The sequence below is a fragment of the Dunckerocampus dactyliophorus genome, chromosome 11, assembly GCF_027744805.1.
Source record: "Dunckerocampus dactyliophorus isolate RoL2022-P2 chromosome 11, RoL_Ddac_1.1, whole genome shotgun sequence".
NCBI lineage: Eukaryota > Metazoa > Chordata > Actinopteri > Syngnathiformes > Syngnathidae > Dunckerocampus > Dunckerocampus dactyliophorus.
The window spans coordinates 28,674,327-28,697,254 of NC_072829.1; the positions used below are offsets into that span (position 1 = coordinate 28,674,327).

General features: G+C 42.2%; 2 protein-coding genes across 2 annotated transcripts in view; both read left to right on the plus strand.

Annotated features, from left to right (window-relative positions):
• The window catches only part of ahnak (AHNAK nucleoprotein), a 35,079-nt gene extending 16,153 nt beyond the window's left edge, over positions 1-18,926 (plus strand). Inside the window, exon 6 of the mRNA XM_054791396.1 lies at positions 607-18,926. Coding sequence (XP_054647371.1) covers positions 607-18,174 — 17,568 coding nt within the window. The 3' untranslated portion in view covers positions 18,175-18,926. The remainder of the gene's footprint in view (positions 1-606) is intronic.
• Positions 18,927-22,353: 3,427 nt separating this feature from the next.
• The window catches only part of klhl4 (kelch-like family member 4), a 51,391-nt gene continuing 50,816 nt past the window's right edge, over positions 22,354-22,928 (plus strand). The window contains exon 1 of the mRNA XM_054792236.1: positions 22,354-22,446. The gene's annotated coding sequence lies outside the window, so the exon portion shown is untranslated. The remainder of the gene's footprint in view (positions 22,447-22,928) is intronic.

Consider the following 22,928-nt stretch of genomic DNA (forward strand, 5'->3'; position numbering starts at 1 on the left):
CTGCAATTTTTGGGGGGATTTTGCCCATCATCCGCAATCCTTATGTGAGACTTTAGCACATATGTCTTTCTCTTTTCTGTGCGTATTCCGCCTATAAAGCCTTCCGAAAAAAAGTCCAAAAAGCACCAACAATGCTGCATTAACATATAATGTGCACATTAAAGAAGCTACAGCGACGTTGTTATTATTGTTATTAACATTGCTATGCCCATCGAACTACATTTCTGGCGTATTGACGCCTTGCCACACTACACTGGCTAGCTACTAGCTTCACCACACACTTGCCCGCAGCGCGTCAAAACGTGCTTACAATGCCTCAGGCCACTACCAAAAAGGTAAGGCTACACATTGGAGCTGCAGCTGTGTTTTTATTTTTCAGTTTGGAAAAGTTAACGCTAGGTGTAGGCGTTTGTTTCTATGTTGCAATGCAAAATCAATGCACCCAGTAAGGAAGTTCTAGTAATGCTTAAAAGGACCAAAATACGGTAAAATACTGTAAGTATTACATGATACCCCATATACCCTATACACTAAACAAAAAGTTCTTTGTGATTTGGTAATCTTCAAATCAATACTTTCCCTTGCTGTATGCCTTTCATTTTTCAGAGTGGGGATGATGAGGACTATAAAAGGATTTACACAAAGAAGATCAAGCCAAGACTCAAGTCTGAAGACCTCGCAGAGGGAGTGGATGTGCGCACAGAGCGGCACAGCAGCACAAGTAGTGACGGCAGCACAGTTACGACTATCACCCGCCGTATCACCACCTACACTGTGGACATGCCGAGTGGTATCAGTGAGCAACTTGAGCTTTCAAGCACAGAGTTCAAGGGGCAAAGGCAAGAATCAGGGGATGGGTCGCCTCGTTTAAGAATGTCACAGGGCAGCCCTTCTGGCAATGTGGGAGCTGAGGGAGGAGCATTTGAGTTAGGCAATGTCTCTTATAAACTAAGGGGAAACGCAAACACTGGTAGTAGGTATGTTTCAATGGGAGGGATGGGAAGTACTGAGGTATTTGCAGACAATGAAAGCAGAGGGTCTGTACCAGGAAAAGGAAAGCAGATTTTTGTGACATCCATAGACAGAAGACAAAAGGATGAGGGAACAAAGGTGAGGTTACCTGAAGTTACTGTCACTCACCCACATGCAGGGGAATCAGGCAGCATTCATATTCCAAAAGTCTCACTGAGTGAAGGTTATACAGATGCTGAACGTGAATTGAAAGGTCCTTCTACAAATGCTAAATTCAGCATTCAAACAAAAGTTTCTGATAGCACATATGTTAAAGGTCCAGAAATGAATATAGAAGAGAGAGAAGGGGATTTCAAAACACCTCAGATAAATGTGACATCATTTGTAACAAAGGGGTCAACTTTTGATGTAAAAACTCCAGAGATAGGGGGAAACATACAAACACCTGATGTTGTCATCCAAAGTCCAGACGTAAACACTGAAGCCCTAAAAGGAGAAGGTACAAAAGTCAGTATAAATATTCCCAAAGCTGACATTTCAAGACCAAGCATTGCCATGCCGAATGTGGAATTCAATCTAAAAGGCCCTGAAGCCACAGGTGATGGAGATGTGTCAGTACCAACTATTGAGGGAGATGTAAAAATACCAAAAATAGATATGAAAGGGCCACAATTTGACATTGGGGAACCTGAAAGTGGATTTAAATTACCAAAAATCAAAATGCCTGAATTTGGCCTGAAAGGTCCAAAACTAGAAGGTACTGAAGTTGACATCAACCTTCCCAAGACCAACACTGATGTCAAAGTTGCAGCAAATAAATTGCAAGGGCCAGAATTTGATGCCAATATCCCAAAAGCTGATTTGAATATTACAGGTCCAAAATTGGACTTCAAAGCACCAAACATTGACATTAGTGGTAAGAGCAGGCCGAGCAACTCCAGGCCTGATGTGGACTTCAATCTGAAAAGCCATGTGGTCAAAGGTGATGTAGATGTGTCAGTACCAACACTTGAAGGCGATATAAAAACATCAGAAATTAATATCAAAGGTCCAAAGATTGACACCAAGGGATTCAAGACTGGATTTGATGTACCAAAAATCAAAAAACCAACATTTGGCTTGGAAGGTGCAAATCTGGAGGATCCTAAACTTGACATCAACATTCCCAAAGGTGGTATTGATGTCATGGTCCCAGATATTGAACTTAAAGGGCCAGAAGTAGATGTTACTCTCCCAAAAGGTGACCTGGACATCGAAACACCAGATGTTGACATCGATGGTCTAGGCGGTAAGATCAAGGGACCAAAATCCATGATGCCTAAAATCACAGGTCCAAACATCTCCAAGCCTAATGTGGAATTCAATCTGAAAGGACCAAAGGTCAAAAGCAGTGTGGATGTGTCAGTACCAAATGTTGAAGGAGATGTAAAAGCACCTGAAATTGAACTGACAGGCCTCAAAGTTGACATGAAAGGGCCTAAGACTGGCATTGATTTGGCTAATATTGATGTTAAAGTCCCAAAGGTTGAAATGCATGGGCCAAAAGTTGACGTCAATCTCCCTAAAGCTGAGTGCGACATTGAAGCACCGGATGTTGACATTGACGGTCTAGGTGGTAAAATCAAGGGACCAAAATTGAAGATGCCTAAAATATCAGGACCAACCATCTCAATGGGTAATGTGGACTTCAATGTGAAAGGCCCAAAAGTCAAAGGTGATGTAGATGTGTCAACTATCAAAGGTGATATAAAAACACCAGCAATGGACATCAAAGGTCCAAAAGTTGACATTAAAGGGTCTAAGACTGCATTTGATTTACCAGAATTTGGAACACCACAATTTGGCTTGAAAGGTCCAAATCTAGAGGGTTCTGATGTTAACATCAACCTTCCCAAAGCTGATATTGATGTGAAGGTCCCAGATGTCGATGTCAAGCTCCCACAATGTGAAGGTCCGAACGTGGTAGGTCCTGACATTGATGTCAACATCCCCAAAGCTAGTATTGACGTCAAGGTCCCTGACGTTAAATTGAAAGCACCAGAAGTTGATGTTACTCTCCCAAAAGCAGATTTGGACCTTAAATGTCCAAAACTGGACATCAAAGCACCAGATGCTGACACTGATGGTCTAAGTGGCAAGATCAGGGGACCCAAATTCAAGATGCCAATAATGTCAGGGCCAAACATCTCCATACCTGATATCGACTTAAATCTGAACCGTTCCAAGGTCAAAGGCGATGTAGATGTGCCTGTACCAAACATCGAAGGAGAAATAAAAGCACCAGGAATGGACTTCAAAGGTCCAAAAGTCAAGATCCCTGAAGTCGACATTCAAAGCCCTGAAGTGGATGTGAGTTTCCCTAAAGCAGATTTGGATATTAAAGGCCCTGAGTTGGACATCAAAGGACCAGATGTTGATATTAACAGTCCCAGTTGTAAGATCAAGGGATCTACATTTAAGATGCCAGAAATCACAGGACCAAACCTGTCCATGCCCAGTGTGGACTTCAACATGAAAGGATCAAAAGTCAAAGGTGATGTAGATGTGTCAGTACCAGCGATTGAAGGAGAAATTAAAGCCCCAGAAATTGAACTAAAAGGCCCCAAAGTTGACATCAAGGGGCCTAACACAGGATTTGATTTACCAAAATTCACAATGCCTAAATTTGGTATTAAAGGTCCAAATGTGGAAGGTCCTGACGTTGATTTTAACCTCCCTAAGGCAAATATTGATGTCAAGGGCCCTGGGATTGAATTGAAAGCACCAGAAGTTGATGTTAATCTCCCAAAAGCAGATTTGAACATTAAAAATCCCAAACTGGACATAGATGTACCAGATGTTGGTCTAGGTGGCAAGATCAAAGGACCCAAATTCAAAATGGCAAAAATATCAGGGCCAAAAATCTCCATGCCTGATGTGGACTTACACCCAAAAGGCCCCAAGATCAAAGGTGATGTTGATGTGTCACTACCAAATGTCGAGGGAGATGTAAACGCTCCAGAAATTGATATGAAGGGACCAAAAGTTGATGTAAAAGGTCATACGATGGGTTTTGGATTGCCGAAAATCAAACTGCCAGAGTTTGGTTTGAAAGGTCCTAAAGTGGAGGGTCCCGAAGTCGACATAAACCTTCGCAAGCCCGATATTGATGTCAAGGTCCCTGAGGTCAACATGCAGGGCCCAGATGTTGACGTCAATATCCCAAAAGGTAATTTGGACATCAAAGGCCCAAAATTGGACATAGAAGCACCAGATGTTGATGTCGATGGTCTCGGTGGCAAGATCAAGGGACCCAAATTCAAGATGCCAAAAATATCAGCACCAAAAATCTCCACATCTGATGTGGACTTAAACCTGAAAGGCCCCAAGATCAAAGGCAATGTAGATGTGGCACTACCAAATGTTGAGGGAGATGTAAACGTTCCAGGAATTGATATGAAAGGGCCAAAAGTTGATGTGAAAGGTCATACGACGGGTTTTGGATTACCAAAATTTAAACTGCCAGAATTTGGTTTGAAAGGTCCTAAAGTAGAGTGTCCTGATATTGACATAAACCTTCCCAAGGCTAATGTCGATGTCAAGATCCCTGAGGTTGACATTCAATGCACAGAGGTCGACGTCAATCTCCCAAAAGGTGACTTGGACATCAAAGGCCCAAAATTGGACATCGAAGCACCAGATGTTGACGTCGATGGTCTAGGTGGCAAGATCAAGGGACCCAAATTCAAGATGCCAAAAATATCAGGACCAAAAATGTCCATGCCTGATGTGGACTTAAACCTGAAAGGCCCCAAGATCAAAGGCGATGTAGATGTATCAATCCCAAATGTCGAGGGGGATATAAAAACTCCAGAAATTGATATCAAAGGTCCAAAAGCCGACATGAAAGGTCCTACAATTGGTTTTGGATTACCAAAATTCAAAATGCCAGAATTTGGTTTGAAAGGTCCAACAGTGGAAGGCCCAGAAATTGACATAAACCTCCCAAAGGCTAATATTGATGTCAAGGTCCCTGATGTTGACATTCAGGGCCCAGACGTTGACGTAAATTTCCCAAAAGGTGATTTGGACATCAAAGGCCCAAAATTGGACATCGAAGCACCAGATGTTGACGTTGATGGCCTAGGTGGCAAAATCAAGGGACCCAAATTCAAGATGCCAAAAATATCAGGACCAAAACTCTCCATGCCTGATGTGGACTTAAACCTGAAAGGCCCCAAGATCAAAGGTGATGTAGATGTGTCACTACCAAATGTCGATGGGGATATAAAAGCTCCAGAAATAGATATGAAAGGTTCAAAAGCTGAGATGAAAGGTCCTACAGTTGGCTTTGGATTACCGAAATTCAAAATCCCTGAATTTGGTTTGAAAGGTCCAACAGTGGAAGGTCCAGGAATTGACATAAACCTCCCCAAGGCTAATATTGACGTCAAAGTCCCTGAGGTTGACATTCAGGGCCCAGACGTTGATGTAAATCTCCCAAAAGGTGATTTGGACATCAAAGGCCCAAAATTGGACATTGAAGCACCAGATGTTGACGTTGATGGTCTAGGTGGCAAGATCAAGGGACCCAAATTCAAGATGCCAAAAATATCAGGACCAAAACTCTCTATGCCTGATGTGGACTTAAACCTGAAAGGCCCCAAGATCAAAGGTGATGTAGACGTGTCAATCCCAAATGTCGAGGGGGATATAAAAACTCCAGAAATTGATATCAAAGGTCCAAAAGCCGACATGAAAGGTCCTACAATTGGTTTTGGATTACCAAAATTCAAAATGCCAGAATTTGGTTTGAAAGGTCCAACAGTGGAGGGTCCAGAAATAAACCTCCCCAAGGCTAATATTGATGTCAAGGTCCCTGAGGTTGACATTCAGGGCCCAGACGTTGACTTAAATCTCCCAAAAGGTGATTTGGACATCAAAGGCCCAAAATTGGACATCGAAGCACCAGATGTTGACATTGATGGTCTAGGTGGCAAGATCAAGGGACCCAAATTCAAGATGCCAAAAATATCAGGACCAAAACTCTCTATGCCTGATGTGGACCTAAACCTGAAAGGCCCCAAGATCAAAGGCGATGTAGATGTGTCAATCCCAAATGTCGAGGGGGATATAAAAACTCCAGAAATTGATATCAAAGTTCCAAAAGCCGACATGAAAGGTCCTACAATTGGTTTTGGATTACCAAAATTCAAAATGCCAGAATTTGGTTTGAAAGGTCCAACAGTGGAGGGTCCAGAAATAAACCTCCCCAAGGCTAATATTGATGTCAAGGTCCCTGAGGTTGACATTCAGGGCCCAGACGTTGACTTAAATCTCCCAAAAGGTGATTTGGACATCAAAGGCCCAAAATTGGACATCGAAGCACCAGATGTTGACGTTGATGGTCTAGGTGGCAAGATCAAGGGACCCAAATTCAAGATGCCAAAAATATCAGGACCAAAACTCTCTATGCCTGATGTGGACTTAAACCTGAAAGGCCCCAAGATCAAAGGCGATGTAGACGTGTCAATCCCAAATGTCGAGGGGGATATAAAAACTCCAGAAATTGATATCAAAGGTCCAAAAGCCGACATGAAAGGTCCTACAATTGGTTTTGGATTACCAAAATTCAAAATGCCAGAATTTGGTTTGAAAGGTCCAACAGTGGAGGGTCCAGAAATAAACCTCCCCAAGGCTAATATTGATATCAAGGTCCCTGAGGTTGACATTCAGGGCCCAGACGTTGACTTAAATCTCCCAAAAGGTGATTTGGACATCAAAGGCCCAAAATTGGACATCGAAGCACCAGATGTTGACATTGATGGTCTAGGTGGCAAGATCAAGGGACCCAAATTCAAGATGCCAAAAATATCAGGACCAAAACTCTCCATGCCTGATGTGGACTTAAACCTGAAAGGCCCCAAGATCAAAGGAGATGTAGATGTGTCACTACCAAATGTCGAGGGGGATATAAAAACTCCAGAAATTGATATCAAAGTTCCAAAAGCCGACATGAAAGGTCCTACAATTGGTTTTGGATTACCAAAATTCAAAATGCCAGAATTTGGTTTGAAAGGTCCAACAGTGGAGGGTCCAGAAATAAACCTCCCCAAGGCTAATATTGATTTCAAGGTCCCTGAGGTTGACATTCAGGGCCCAGACGTTGACGTAAATCTCCCAAAAGGTGATTTGGACATCAAAGGCCCAAAATTGGACATTGAAGCACCAGATGTTGACATTGATGATCTAGGTGGCAAGATCAAGGGACCCAAATTCAAGATGCCAAAAATATCAGGACCAAAACTCTCTATGCCTGATGTGGACTTAAACCTGAAAGGCCCCAAGATCAAAGGCGATGTAGATGTGTCAATCCCAAATGTCGAGGGGGATATAAAAACTCCAGAAATTGATATCAAAGGTCCAAAAGCCGACATGAAAGGTCCTACAATTGGTTTTGGATTACCAAAATTCAAAATGCCAGAATTTGGTTTGAAAGGTCCAACAGTGGAGGGTCCAGAAATAAACCTCCCCAAGGCTAATATTGATTTCAAGGTCCCTGAGGTTGACATTCAGGGCCCAGACGTTGACCTAAATCTCCCAAAAGGTGATTTGGACATCAAAGGCCCAAAATTGGACATCGAAGCACCAGATGTTGATGTTGATGGTCTAGGTGGCAAGATCAAGGGACCCAAATTCAAGATGCCAAAAATATCAGGACCAAAACTCTCTATGCCTGATGTGGACCTAAACCTGAAAGGCCCCAAGATCAAAGGCGATGTAGATGTGTCAATCCCAAATGTCGAGGGGGATATAAAAACTCCAGAAATTGATATCAAAGGTCCAAAAGCCGACATGAAAGGTCCTACAATTGGTTTTGGATTACCAAAATTCAAAATGCCAGAATTTGGTTTGAAAGGTCCAACATTGGAAGGGCCAGAAATTGACATAAACCTCCCCAAGGCTAATATTGATGTCAAGGTCCCTGAGGTTGACATTCAGGGCCCAGACGTTGACGTAAATCTCCCAAAAGGTGATTTGAACATCAAAGGCCCAAAATTGGACATCGAAGCACCAGACGTTGACGTTGATGGTCTAGGTGGCAAAATCAAGGGACCCAAATTCAAGATGCCAAAAATATCAGGACCAAAACTCTCCATGCCTGATGTGGACTTAAACCTGAAAGGCCCCAAGATCAAAGGCGATGTAGATGTGTCAATCCCAAATGTCGAGGGGGATATAAAAACTCCAGAAATTGATATCAAAGGTCCAAAAGCCGACATGAAAGGTCCTACAATTGGTTTTGGATTACCAAAATTCAAAATGCCAGAATTTGGTTTGAAAGGTCCAACAGTGGAGGGTCCAGAAATAAACCTCCCCGAGGCTAATATTGATGTCAAGGTCCCTGAGGTTGACATTCAGGGCCCAGACGTTGACGTAAATCTCCCAAAAGGTGATTTGAACATCAAAGGCCCAAAATTGGACATCGAAGCACCAGACGTTGACGTTGATGGTCTGGGTGGCAAAATCAAGGGACCCAAATTCAAGATGCCAAAAATATCAGGACCAAAACTCTCCATGCCTGATGTCGACTTAAACCTGAAAGGCCCCAAGATCAAAGGCGATGTAGATGTGTCAATCCCAAATGTCGAGGGGGATATAAAAACTCCAGAAATTGATATCAAAGGTCCAAAAGCCGACATGAAAGGTCCTACAATTGGTTTTGGATTACCAAAATTCAAAATGCCAGAATTTGGTTTGAAAGGTCCAACAGTGGAGGGTCCAGAAATAAACCTCCCCGAGGCTAATATTGATGTCAAGGTCCCTGAGGTTGACGTAAATCTCCCAAAAGGTGATTTGAACATCAAAGGCCCAAAATTGGACATCGAAGCACCAGACGTTGACGTTGATGGTCTGGGTGGCAAAATCAAGGGACCCAAATTCAAGATGCCAAAAATATCAGGACCAAAACTCTCCATGCCTGATGTGGACTTAAACCTGAAAGGCCCCAAGATCAAAGGCGATGTAGATGTGTCAATCCCAAATGTCGAGGGGGATGTAAAAACTCCAGAAATTGATATCAAAGGTCCAAAAGCCGACATGAAAGGTCCTACAATTGGTTTTGGATTACCAAAATTCAAAATGCCAGAATTTGGTTTGAAAGGTCCAACAGTGGAGGGTCCAGAAATAAACCTCCCCAAGGCTAATATTGATGTCAAGGTCCCTGAGGTTGACATTCAGGGCCCAGACATTGACGTAAATCTCCCAGAAGGTGATTTGGACATCAAAGGCCCAAAATTGGACATCGAAGCACCAGATGTTGATGTTGATGGTCTAGGTGGCAAGATCAAGGGACCCAAATTCAAGATGCCAAAAATATCAGGACCAAAACTCTCTATGCCTGATGTGGACCTAAACCTGAAAGGCCCCAAGATCAAAGGCGATGTAGAGGTGTCAATCCCAAATGTCGAGGGGGATATAAAAACTCCAGAAATTGATATCAAAGGTCCAAAAGCCGACATGAAAGGTCCTACAATTGGTTTTGGATTACCAAAATTCAAAATGCCAGAATTTGGTTTGAAAGGTCCAACAGTGGAGGGTCCAGAAATAAACCTACCCAAGGCTAATATTGATATCAAGGTCCCTGAGGTTGACATTCAGGGCCCAGACGTTGACCTAAATCTCCCAAAAGGTGATTTGGACATCAAAGGCCCAAAATTGGACATTGAAGCACCAGATGTTGACGTTGATGGTCTAGGTGGCAAGATCAAGGGACCCAAATTCAAGATGCCAAAATTATCAGGACCAAAACTCTCCATGCCTGATGTGGACTTAAACCTGAAAGGCCCCAAGATCAAAGGTGATGTAGATGTGTCAGTCCCAAATGTTGAGGGAGACATCAAAGGCCCAAAATTGGACATTGAAGCACCAGATGTTGATGTTGATGGTCTAGGTGGCAAGATCAAGGGACCCAAATTCAAGATGCCAAAAGTAACGGGACCAAAAATCTCCATGCCTGATGTGGACTTCAATCTGAAAGGCCCAAAGGTCAAAAGTGATGTTGATGTGTCAATACCAAACATCGAGGGAGATATAAAAGCACCAGAAGTGAATATCAAAGGTCCAAAAGCCGGTGTGAAAGGTTCCACAATTGATTTTGAATTACCAAAATTCAAAATGCCAGAATTTGGTTTGAAAGGTCCAAAACTGGAGGGTCCAGATGTTGACATAAACCTCCCCAAGGCTAATATTGATGTTAAGGTCCCTCAGTTTGATATTCAAGGCCCTAAAGTAGATGTCAATCTGCCAAAGGCTGATTTGGACATAAAAGGCCCCAAGATCGATATTGAAGGACCAGATGTTGACATTGACAGTCCCAGTTGGAAGATCAAGGGACCAAAATTCAAGATGCCAAAACTGTCAGGAGCAAACATCTCCATGCCCGATGTTGATTTCAATATGAAAGGCTCTAAACTCAAAGGTGATGTGGATGTGTCATCACCAAATATTGAGGGAAACATTAAAGCACCTGATGTGGACATTAGCGGTCCACAAGTTGACATAAAGGGAATTAAAACTCCGGAAATTGACATAAAAGGAACAGATGTTGATATTCAGAGTCCCAGTGGCAAGATCAAGGGACTAAAATTCAAGATGCCACACATCTCCATGCCAGATGTTGATTTCCATGTGAAAGGGTCCAAAGGCAAGGGTGGTGTAGATTTTTCAGCACCAAAAATGGAAGGAGACATAAAAGCACCAGAAATTGATGCACACATCAAAGGACCAGTTATTGATGTGAAAGGACAAAAGCGTGGAATTGACTTGCCAAAATTTAAAATGCCAGAATTTGGTCTCAAAGGTCCGAAACTGGAGGGTCCCGATGTTGACATAAATCTTCCCAAGGCCAATATTGATGTAAATGTCCCTGAGGTTAACATTCAATGCCCGGAAGCTGATTTTGACATTAAGGGACCAACGTTAGACATTGAAGGGCCTGATGTTGACATCCCTAGTCCAAGCGGTAAGATCAAGGGACCAAAATTCAAGATCCCAAAATTCTCAGCACCAAACATCTCCATGCCTGATGTGGATTTCAATTTGAAAGGTCACAAGGTCAAAGGTGATGTAGATGTGTCAGTACCACACATTGAGGGAGATGTAAAAGCACCTGGAATTGATATGAAAGGCCCTAAAATTGACATTAAGGGGCCTAAGACTGGATTTGAATTACCAAAAGTCAAAATACCAGAATTTGGTTTTAAAGGTACAAAACTAGAAGGCCCTGACGTTGACATCAACCTTCCCAGAGCTAATTTCAACATCCCAGAGGTTGACATTGAAGGCCCCAAAGTTGATGTCAGTGTTCCAAAAGCTGATTTGGACATCAAGGGCCCTAAGGTGGACATTGAAGGACCAGATGTTGACATTGATAGTCCCAGTTGGAAGCTCAAGGGACCTAATTTCAAGATGCCAAAAGTCAAAATGCCAGCATTTGGCTTTAAAAGTCCAAATCTGGAAGGCCCTGACATTGACGTCAACCTTCCCAAAGCTAATATTGATGTCAACATTCCAGAGGTTGACATTGAAGGCCCCAAAGTTGATGTCAGTCTTCCAAAAGCTGATTTGGATATTAAAGGACCTAAGGTGGATATCGAAGGACCAGATGTTGACATTGATAGTCCCAGTTGGAAGCTCAAGGGACCTAATTTCAAGATGCCAAAAATCAAAATGCCAGCATTTGGCTTTAAAGGTCCAAATCTAGAAGGCCCTGACATTGACGTCAACCTTCCCAAAGCTAATATTGATGTCAACATTCCAGAGGTTGACATTGAAGGCCCCAAAGTTGATGTCAGTGTTCCAAAAGCTGATTTGGACATCAAGGGCCCTAAGGTGGATATCGAAGGACCAGATGTTGACATTGATAGTCCCAGTTGGAAGCTCAAGGGACCTAATTTCAAGATGCCAAAAGTCAAAATGCCAGCATTTGGCTTTAAAGGTCCAAATCTAGAAGGCCCTGACATTGATGTCAACCTTCCCAAAGCTAATATTGATGTCAACATTCCAGAGGTTGACATTGACGGCCCAAAAGTTGATGTCAGTCTTCCAAAAGCTGATTTGGATATTAAAGGACCTAAGGTGGATATCGAAGGACCAGATGTTGACATTGATAGTCCCAGTTGGAAGCTCAAGGGACCTAATTTCAAGATGCCAAAAATCAAAATGCCAGCATTTGGCTTTAAAGGTCCAAATCTAGAAGGCCCTGACATTGACGTCAACCTTCCCAAAGCTAATATTGATGTCAACATTCCAGAGGTTGACATTGAAGGCCCCAAAGTTGATGTCAGTGTTCCAAAAGCTGATTTGGACATCAAGGGCCCTAAAGTGGATATCGAAGGACCAGATGTTGACATTGATAGTCCCAGTTGGAAGCTCAAGGGACCTAATTTCAAGATGCCAAAAGTCAAAATGCCAGGATTTGGCTTTAAAGGTCCAAATCTAGAAGGCCCTGACATTGACGTCAACCTTCCCAAAGCTAATATTGATGTCAACATTCCAGAGGTTGACATTGAAGGCCCCAAAGTTGATGTCAGTCTTCCAAAAGCTGATTTGGACATCAAGGGCCCTAAGGTGGATATCGAAGGACCAGATGTTGACATTGATAGTCCCAGTTGGAAGCTCAAGGGACCTAATTTCAAGATGCCAAAAGTTAAAATGCCAGCATTTGGCTTTAAAGGTCCAAATCTAGAAGGCCCTGACATTGACGTCAACCTTCCCAAAGCTAATATTGATGTCAACATTCCAGAGGTTGACATTGACGCCCCAAAAGTTGATGTCAGTCTTCCAAAAGCTGATTTGGATATTAAAGGACCTAAGGTGGATATCGAAGGACCAGATGTTGACATTGATAGTCCCAGTTGGAAGCTCAAGGGACCTAATTTCAAGATGCCAAAAATCAAAATGCCAGCATTTGGCTTTAAAGGTCCAAATCTAGAAGGCCCTGACATTGACGTCAACCTTCCCAAAGCTAATATTGATGTCAACATTCCAGAGGTTGACATTGAAGGCCCCAAAGTTGATGTCAGTGTTCCAAAAGCTGATTTGGACATCAAGGGCCCTAAGGTGGGTATCGAAGGACCAGATGTTGACATTGATAGTCCCAGTTGGAAGCTCAAGGGACCTAATTTCAAGATGCCAAAAGTCAAAATGCCAGCATTTGGCTTTAAAGGTCCAAATCTTGAAGGCCCTGACATTGATGTCAACCTTCCCAAAGCTAATATTGATGTCAACATCCCAGAGGTTGACATTGACGGCCCAAAAGTTGATGTCAGTCTTCCAAAAGCTGATATGGACATCAAGGGTCCGAAGGTGGATATCGAAGGACCAGATGTTGACATTGATAGTCCCAGTTGGAAGCTCAAGGGACCTAATTTAAAGATGCCAAAAGTCAAAATGCCAGCATTTGGCTTTAAAGGTCCAAATCTTGAAGGACCTGACATTGACGTCAACCTTCCCAAAGCTAATATTGATGTCAACATTCCAGAGGTTGACATTGAAGGCCCCAAAGTTGATGTCAGTCTTCCAAAAGCTGATTTGGACATCAAGGGCCCTAAGGTGGACATCGAAGGACCAGATGTTGACATTGATAGTCCCAGTTGGAAGCTCAAGGGACTTAATTTCAAGATGCCAAAAGTCAAAATGCCAGAATTTGGCTTTAAAGGTCCACATCTTGAGGGCCCTGACCTTGATGTCAACCTTCCCAAACCTAATATTGATGTCAACATCCCAGAGGTTGACATGGAAGGCCCCAAAGTTGACGTCAGTCTTCCAAAAGCTGATTTGGACATCAAGGGCCCTAAGGTGGACATCAAAGCACCAGATGTTGACATTGATAGTCCCAGTTGGAAGCTCAAGGGGCCTCATTTCAAGATGCCAAAAGTCAAAATGCCAGAATTTGGCTTTAAAGGTCCACATCTAGAGGGCCCTGACATTGATGTCAACCTTCCCAAAGCTAATATTGATGTCAACCTCCCAGAGGTTGACATGGGAGGCCCCAAAGTTGATGTCAGTCTTCCAAAAGCTGATTTGGACATCAAGGGCCCTAAGGTGGACATCGAAGGACCGGATGTTGACATTGATAGTCCCAGTTGGAAGCTCAAGGGACCTAATTTCAAGATGCCAAAAGTCACAGGCCCAAACATCACCATACCAAATCTGGACATTAAAATGAAACGCCCTAAACTGAAAGGAGATGTAGATGTGTCAGTACCAAATATCGAGGCAGATATTAAAGCACCTGAAATTCATGCTACAGGTGGTCTTGATGTATCAGGACCAAGTATGAAGGGGGATATAAAAGCACCAGAACTGGAAATTAAAGGCCCCACACTTGAAATGCAGGGGACTAAGAGTGGATTTGACTTGCCAAAATTAAAAATGCCAGAATTTGGCTTCAAAGGACCCAAAGTAGAAGCACCAGAAGTCGACATAAACCTCCCCAAATTCAAGGGCGATATTGAAGGAAACACGGAACTTGACATTTCAGATGTTACTGTTAATGTTCCTGAAATCAGCACTAAGAAAACTAAATTCAAAATGCCAAAGTTTGGATTCAAGGGTCCAAAAAAGACTAAAATAGATATAAAAGTACCAACTGTTGATGTGAAAGGTCCAAAGTTGGAGAATCCTGATTTTGACATCAGCCTTCCCAAGGCAAATATTGACATTGACATTGATAGTCCCACCAGTAAGATCAAGGGATCTAAATTCAAGATGCCAGACGTGGACTTCAGTCTGAAAGGCGCTAAACGTACAGGGGATTTGGACATGTCAGTACCAAATATTCAGGGAGATATTAAAGGACCCAGAATTAATATCAAAGTCCCAGAAGGTGACATCAAGGGACCTAATACGGGATTTGAATTGCCAAAATTCAAAATGCCACAATTTGGCATCAAAGGTCCACAGGTGCAGGGTCCTGACATTGACGTCAGCCTTCCCAAAGCTAATATTGATGTCCCTGATGTTGACATTAAGGGGACTCAAGTTGATGTCAGTCTCCCCAAAACTGATCTGGACATTAAAGGCCCCAAGATGGACATTGAAGGACCAGATGTTGACATTGACAGTCCCAGTTGGAAGATCAAGGGGCCAAAATTCAAGATTCCAAAACTGACAGGACCAAACATCTCCTTGCCTGATGTTGATTTCAATGTGAAAGGCCCTAAACTCAAGGGTGATTTCGATGTGTCAGCACCAAATATCGAGGGAGACATTAAAGCACCCGACGTGGACATCAGTGGTCCAAATGTTGACATAAAGGGTCCCACCTCTGGTTTTGGATTGTCAAAATTCAAATTGCCAGATTTCGGCTTCAAAGGTCCAAAACTGGAGGGTCCAGATGTTGACATAAACCTTCCCAAGGCTAATATAGATGTGAAGGTCCCTGAAGTTGATATTCAAGGTCCAGAAGTTGATGTCAGTCTCCCAAAAGCTGATTTGGACATTAAAGGCCCCGAGATGGGCATTGAAGGACCAGATGTTGACATTGACAGTCCCAGTTGGAAGATCAAGGGACCAAAATTGAAGATGCCAAAACTGACAGGACCAAACATCTCCATGCCCCATGTAGATTTCGATGTGAAAGGCCCTAAATTCAAAGGTGATGTAGATGTGTCAGCACCAAATATCGAGGGAGACATTAAAGCACCCAGCGTGGACATCAGTGGTCCAAATGTTGACATAAAGGGTCCCACCTCTGGTTTTGGATTGTCAAAATTAAAATTGCCAGATTTTGGCTTCAAAGGTCCAAAACTGGAGGGTCCAGATGTTGACATAAACCTTCCCAAGGCTAATATAGATGTGAAGGTCCCTGAAGTTGACATTCAAGGTCCAGAAGTTGATGTCAGTCTCCCAAAAGCTGATTTGGACATTAAAGGCCCCGAGATGGGCATTGAAGGACCAGATGTTGACATTGACAGTCCCAGTTGGAAGATCAAAGGACCAAAATTCAAGATGCCAAAAGTGACCGGACCAAACATCTCTATGCCCCATGTCGATTTCAATGTGAAAGGCCCTAAAATCAAAGGTGATGTAGATGTGTCAGTACCACATACTGAGGGAGATGTAAAAGCACTTGGAATTGATATGAAAGGCTCTAAAATTGACATTAAGGGACCTAAGACTGGATTCGAATTACCAAAAGTCAAAATGCCAGAATTCGGTTTTAAAGGTACAAAACTAGAAGGCCCTGACATTGACATAAACCTTCCCAAGGCTAATATTGATGTGAAGGTTCCTGAAGTTGACATTCAATGTCCAGAAGTTGATGTCAATCTCCCAAAAGCTGATTTGGACATTAAAGGCCCCAAGATGGGCATTGAAGGACCAGATGTTGACATTGACAGTCCAAGTTGGAAGATCAAGGGACCAAAATTAAAGATGCCAAAACTGACAGGACCAAACATCTCCATGCCCCGTGTCGATTTCGATGTGAAAGGCCCTAAATTCAAAGGTGATGTAGATGTGTCAGCACCAAGTATCGAGGGAGAAATAAAAGCACCTGACGTGGACGTCAGAGGTCCAAAAGTTGACATTGAGGGACCTAAGACTGGAATATCATTTCCAAAAATCAAAATGCCTGAATTTGGCTTTCAAGGTCCAAAACTGGAAAGTCCGAGCATTGACGTCAACATCCCGAAAGCTCATATTGATGTCAAAGTTCCAGAGACTGACTTTCAAGGCCCACAAGTTGACGTTGGACTCCCAAAAGCTGATTTGGACTCTGAGTTGCACATTGAAGGACCAGATGTTGACATTGGCAGCCCCAGTGGTAAGATCAAGGGATCTAAATTAATGATGCCGAAACTCAAAGGAGCAAAGATCTCCATGCCAAATGTTGACGTAAATGTGAAAAGTCCTGACCTTAAAGGTAATGTAGATGTGTCAGAACCAAATTTTGATGGAAAAATAAAACCACCAGAATTGGATGTCAAAGGTCCAAAAGTTGACATAAAGGGTCGCAAGGGTGCATTTGAAGGTCCCAGCATCAAAGGAGATGTGGATGTCTCATATCCTGATGTCGATGTCAGCATAAAGGGAAAAAAAGGTAAATTTAAACTTCCTAAAGTCACAGGAAAGGGAAAGAAATCAGATTTTGACACAGAATCACCAACAATTGATGTAGATGTAGAAACACCTAAAATTAACGTTCAGAGAACAAAAGTGAAGAAGCCTCTTTTTGGTAAGCTACATTTTCCTGACGTGGAATTTGACATCAAATCCCCCAAAGTGAAAGGTGATGGATCTTTATCCGAGGATCTGAAATCCCCCAACATTGGCTTACAAGGTTCTGTTAGCAACAGTCAGGATATTAGCCTTGAAGGCTCAGATGTGAGATTAAAGACACCACAAATCAAAATGCCAAGCATCAGTGTTTCTACAGGTAAAGCTGGCAGCACAATTGGGGGTCTTCAATATCCAGAAGGTACAGTGACATTTCCCAAGCTCAAGATACCAAGGTTTGGTTTTAGTTTGCCCCAGGTTGAGGACCAGGCGGGTGATGGAAAAGGATCATTGAACATTGCAGCTTGTGCAGATCTTCATGGCTCACAGGATATTGCTGTTTCCAGTCCAGAAATAAGACAAAGTGAAGGAAAGATAAAGGTTAAGATACCAAATTTTTTTGGAAAATCAAAAGCAAAGGGCAGAAGTGCAGGGGACCTTCGAGGACCAGAGGTAGAACTGAGTACAGGTGGAAAAGGCAAGGTCTCTAAAGATTTCAGTGTACATAGTGGAGAGGGAAAATTACATTTAGAGGGTGATGCTGGACTCAGTGTTTCACCCAAAAGCAAGTCAGCATCACTGGATCTTTTCAAGAAGTCAAGGCATCGTTCTTCCTCTGATGAGGCTGGGCTTGCAGTTCTTTCCCCTTCGGGGCACCTCGAAGCGGAGGACACTGGTATTTCACTCGACCTAAAAGGACCAAAAGTCGAAGGAAAGAAAGGCAAGTTGAAATTTGGCACATTTGGAGGTTTTGGTTCAAAGTCAAAAGGCTCGTATGAAGTGACATATGGTGAGGCCAGTGCAGCAGGAGTAGAGGGAAGCACAGGTGTGTCCTTGAACACCCCAAAATCGAGATTGTCGTCGTCGTCGTCGTCCAGCAGTGACATTGCTTTGAAATTCCCCAAAGTTGAACTATCTGTATCGCCAAAGAATGAATAATGAGTTGATGACTTAAACTCACTCATCTGCAAATGGTTCTCTCAGTACAGGAAATACGTCAAACGCAGAGAGAAAATACACAGAGTTTAAAGCCCCATCAAACTGTAAATAAGATCAAAATGTATTGTAATAAATATTTTTTTTTTTGTACATAGTCAAGATTTATTGAGCATATACCACCAAATTTTCCACTAATGACTTAATTACTGGTATTGTTATTTTGTCTTGTTTTATTCAATTAAAAAAAAAAATCATGAGTGGTTGTGGTATAATTCTATGCAGTGTTTGTTTCACTGAACAGATGGTCACAGTAGTTATTTGAAGGAAAGTGTCATTTCTACAGCTAAACACAGTTATAAACAGCTTTACTTCAATGCTTTGATTTTGTTTTATCAGCGCAGAAGCATTTCTGCATCCTAAAGGGGCCCTGTATAACATACTGTATTCTTTTAAGTGTGATGATGTTTCATAGAGCATACATGCAGTCACTATGTTTAGAAACTTTCATGTATTTTCCTGCACGTTTTTGTCATCCTTCAAAGATTTGTACACATTTGGATCTTTGTCTGTTATTTTCATTCTAACCTGTTTTGTTGTACCGTTCTGATCATCGTCTACGCCCTTTACACAATAAAATGCAATTAAATGCAACTGTTGGTGTTTATAAATTGAACAGATATGTGATCAGAATTGTTTTTCTCCCCTTTTGTGTGCATTCTGTCAGATAAACGAATTAAATTGTATAGAATGTATGATGAGTGTTTCTTCTTATGTTTTTCCTCCTATGTGTTGAATTCTGGGGTACAGCCGTGAGCAAGCGGTCTGTGACCAAAGGGTTGCAAAAAGCGCCCAGAGGTTGTAATAAATGTTAAAGAGTGCTTATAATTTAATTTAGGGCTGTCTTCAACTAGACCAGTCCAGGGTGTGCCCTTGTAATCACTTATAAGACTGCTTTTGATTGCTGTAGGAGATTGGCAAAACATCAAATTATTACAGTATGTAATGTTATGATGGATTATATGTACGCTCTCGCCGCATATCGTTTAAAAAAATTATCATTAAAATATAGCCGCTATAAACGTCCTTCACCGTTCTTCAGTGAGCCGAGTCACCTTGTCATCCAGGAGGAGCTCCTTGCCAGAGTGGCAGAAAATTGGGCAGAAGTCACAGAGGAAGAAAACAAGCAACGTGGCACCATGGCAGACTCAGTCTACCTGAAAGCAAAACTGAAAGCATTGTTGAAATCCAAAGTGTGGACTCATTTGGGCTGGATGCGACAAAGCTGGGTGAGGAGACAGCCACCTCATTCACCCTCACCCTCACAGAACTCCCGGAGAAAACTGTGCCTCGTAAGAGAAATACTGATTTTCCTATTTACATGCAAAATGTTGTGTTGTTCAATTGAGTGTGTTTCATTGCAAAACATCCATCCATCCATCCATCATCTATGATGCTTCTCCTCACTAGGGTCGCGGGGGGTATGCTGGAGCATATCCCAGCTGACATTGAGCAAGAGGCGGGGTACACCCTGGACTGGTCGCCAGCCAATCGCAGGGCACATACAGTATAGACAAACAACCATTCACACTCACATTCATACCTATGGACAATTTAGAGTCTCCAATTAACCTGGGGGGGGAAACCAAAGTACCTGGAGAAAATCCCATTGCAAAACATAAATGATAAATTGTTTTCTTTTTTTTTGTTGTTTCACCCTATCACTGTATCCAAATATTGTCGTTATTGTATCACGACTCATATCGAACCGGGAGGTGCCCTGAGATTCCCAGCCCTAGATTGCAATGGGTCAAATTGACGTACCGTTTAATACAGTCGATTGTATCTACTGCTTGAACAATTTTTCAATCCATTTGATGAGTACTTTCAATAAATTCCACGGGAATACGTAGGCGTTTGCACTGCTGACACATGAGTCACAGCTGCAACAGAAGCGGCTGTTAACGATTGGTAACATGGCTGATAAATGTCACCACGTGATGTTTAACTAGCTGTAAACTTATCTCTTGAGTCAGTACAGTACATTCAGCGTGTTGTTCTGCAGACAGGGAAGTCATCTTGAATCACGATTCCATCGGCACTCTTAAAAAACCTGAAAACCTTCCGCCATGTTTTGCAGGGGCAAAATAAATGTATGATGTAGCACAGCTTAGCACCTAGCAACGACTTCTTCTACACTGCCAGACTTGCTTCTTCTTCTTCTCCGTTGTCATTTATTGTACAGTTTGCTAGTAACTGTCGTATGCACACCAGATTCTCTGACGCAAAATATGGTAGTAAGGATAATTTCCATGTTGAATCCATATACCGTTTCATCCCTATGACAGCCATATACCATCTGGCCCACAAAAAAGTCACACTAATATTTTGCTGGACCATCTTTGGCTTTGATTATGGCACACATTCGCCGTGCCATCATTGACACAAGCTTCTGCAATGTCATGACATTTATTTCTGTCCAGAGTAGCATGAATTTTTCAGCAAGATCATATATTGACGATGGATTTCGGATGACTGCACAAAGTCTTCCCAAGCACATCCAAAATATTCTCAATGGGGTTCAGGAGTAAGTCTTTATTTAGTCAATATGCACTCATGGGATGACATAATTATCCAAAAAATAGGATTTCTCCATCTCAAAATAATTTTATACTGACCGTGTCCAACATCCCTGCGATTGACTGCCGACCAGTCCAGGGTGTACCCCGCCTCTCGCCCGCAGTCAGCTGGGATAGGCTCCAGCACACCCGCGACCCTAGTGAGGTTAAGCGGTATAGAAAATGGATGGATGGATGGATGGATGTGTCCACCATCTTTGCCTCACCTGCCTCCCCTGACTACACATCACTGCCATGTACAATAATTCAGCGTTTATTGTGGTTAATTGGTTCCAGACCCAGCATTAATTCATTTATTTTAATTATTTATTATTATCATTATTATTCATTTATTACTGTGGCTCTGTAGAACTTACTACCTCTCTAAAAATAGACACAATTTAACAAGCGTTACTGTATCATCTTGGCACATGAAGAATCTGTGGTGCAGCTCTTGGACTTGTTCTTTTCCAACTGTGCAGGTGTACCTAATGATGTGGCCTGTGCATGTAATTGTATTGTATTGATTGTATTGTCACCTTTCTAAAATAATAATAAATAATAAGTCATATTTTCATGTGAAAGAGGAAATTTCACCAGAGGTGTCCAGAATCATGAAGAACTGAATTATGAAAAATGATCAATTTTGTCAAAAAAAACAAAAAACAAATAAAAGACAAGACAAATGAGTTAGTGCCATTATTTTAGGAAGGTCATAAGTTATCTACTACATATACAGTATTTAACATTATAAATAAAAAATAAGAAATTAATTAATTACAAAAATTACATTAATTAATACATACAATTATATATATATAATATAAATATATTAGTTTAGTCAGTAATGTGATTATATCTCCTTAATGGAAAATACAATAGAAACTAGATATTGTGCAGCCTGTACAGCAGTTTACATTTACAGTTTTGTGAAAATGACTCCACACGCAACCGTTATTGTCCTTCATGTTCAGCTTCCTTGTCAGAACTTGTCATCTTGGAGGTCAGTTTGGGCTCGTTATGATGTTAGAAAACTGCCATGCGGTCCGGTTTTCCCAAAGGGAGGAATCATGCTCTGCTTTAAGTGTTGCAGTACATGTTGGAATTCATCTTTACCGCAACAAACCGCAGCTCCCCAGTGCCGACAGCACTCATGCAGCCCCAGACCGTGACACTACCACCACTATGCTTGACTCTCTGCAATATTATACAACTATCTTGGTACTCACTTGTGTTGCCAGCTATTTCCATCATAATGGCTGCTGAGCCATTTTCAGTGGACAGTAAAGCTATTCTGCTCTACTACAAGCTGTACACAGACTAATGTAAAGTACAGTCTATCCATGTTTAATGTCTGCAGTGTTGCTGAAATTGCTTTTAGGAGAAATTCCACATTTACACAAAGTGTCTATGATAGCAGTGTTGTGCCTCAAATACAGGACGTGGTCTTTGCATGTTTGTGGCGCGCAGGAAGGCAATTGTTGATGCAGTGCAGAGGAAGGAACTGCTTCCTTTGAAAGAGGAAAGTGCCCCCCTTTCCTTTTTGGAGAGGCAAACATTTGTGTGGTGAAAGAGAAAGAGGAGACAAAAAGAGCCCCGAGCTGTTGTGAGTCTATTGCAGCTAAAAGTTGGTGTGACTTTCACACTCCATTTTCAGGTAAGACAATCAATTACTTCTTTGAATCTTTCCGTAACATCTTGGGGCAATTTGGTCATTCCCGCTGAGAGAAGCATTGCACGTTACCTTCTGAAAGTATCTCTCTTCATTCATTGAAAATGTGGATTCTGTACTCCATGGCATATCAGTGTATGGCATTTCTAACCAAGGATAAATCCATATTACTATGCAGTGTGTGTCTATTTGTGGACAATCAAAACCACTTAATCATTTTAGCAAATTGCCAACAAGGCATGCAGCATACTGTATGAGTACTATGCTGTCCCGAGGGAGGAAGATGTTAGATGCTAATGGCTTGTAGCACACCAGTGCAACATCTGACATCGTATGTGTCATGCCGAGTGCGGCCAGATGGTGTCCTTGACTCCTGCATGCATGCGTGCATCAAAGAGGTGACCCAGTGTGATGACGGGCTTCTATACATGAGCTCATATCTCATTCTAATAGACGTTTGTTGTCAC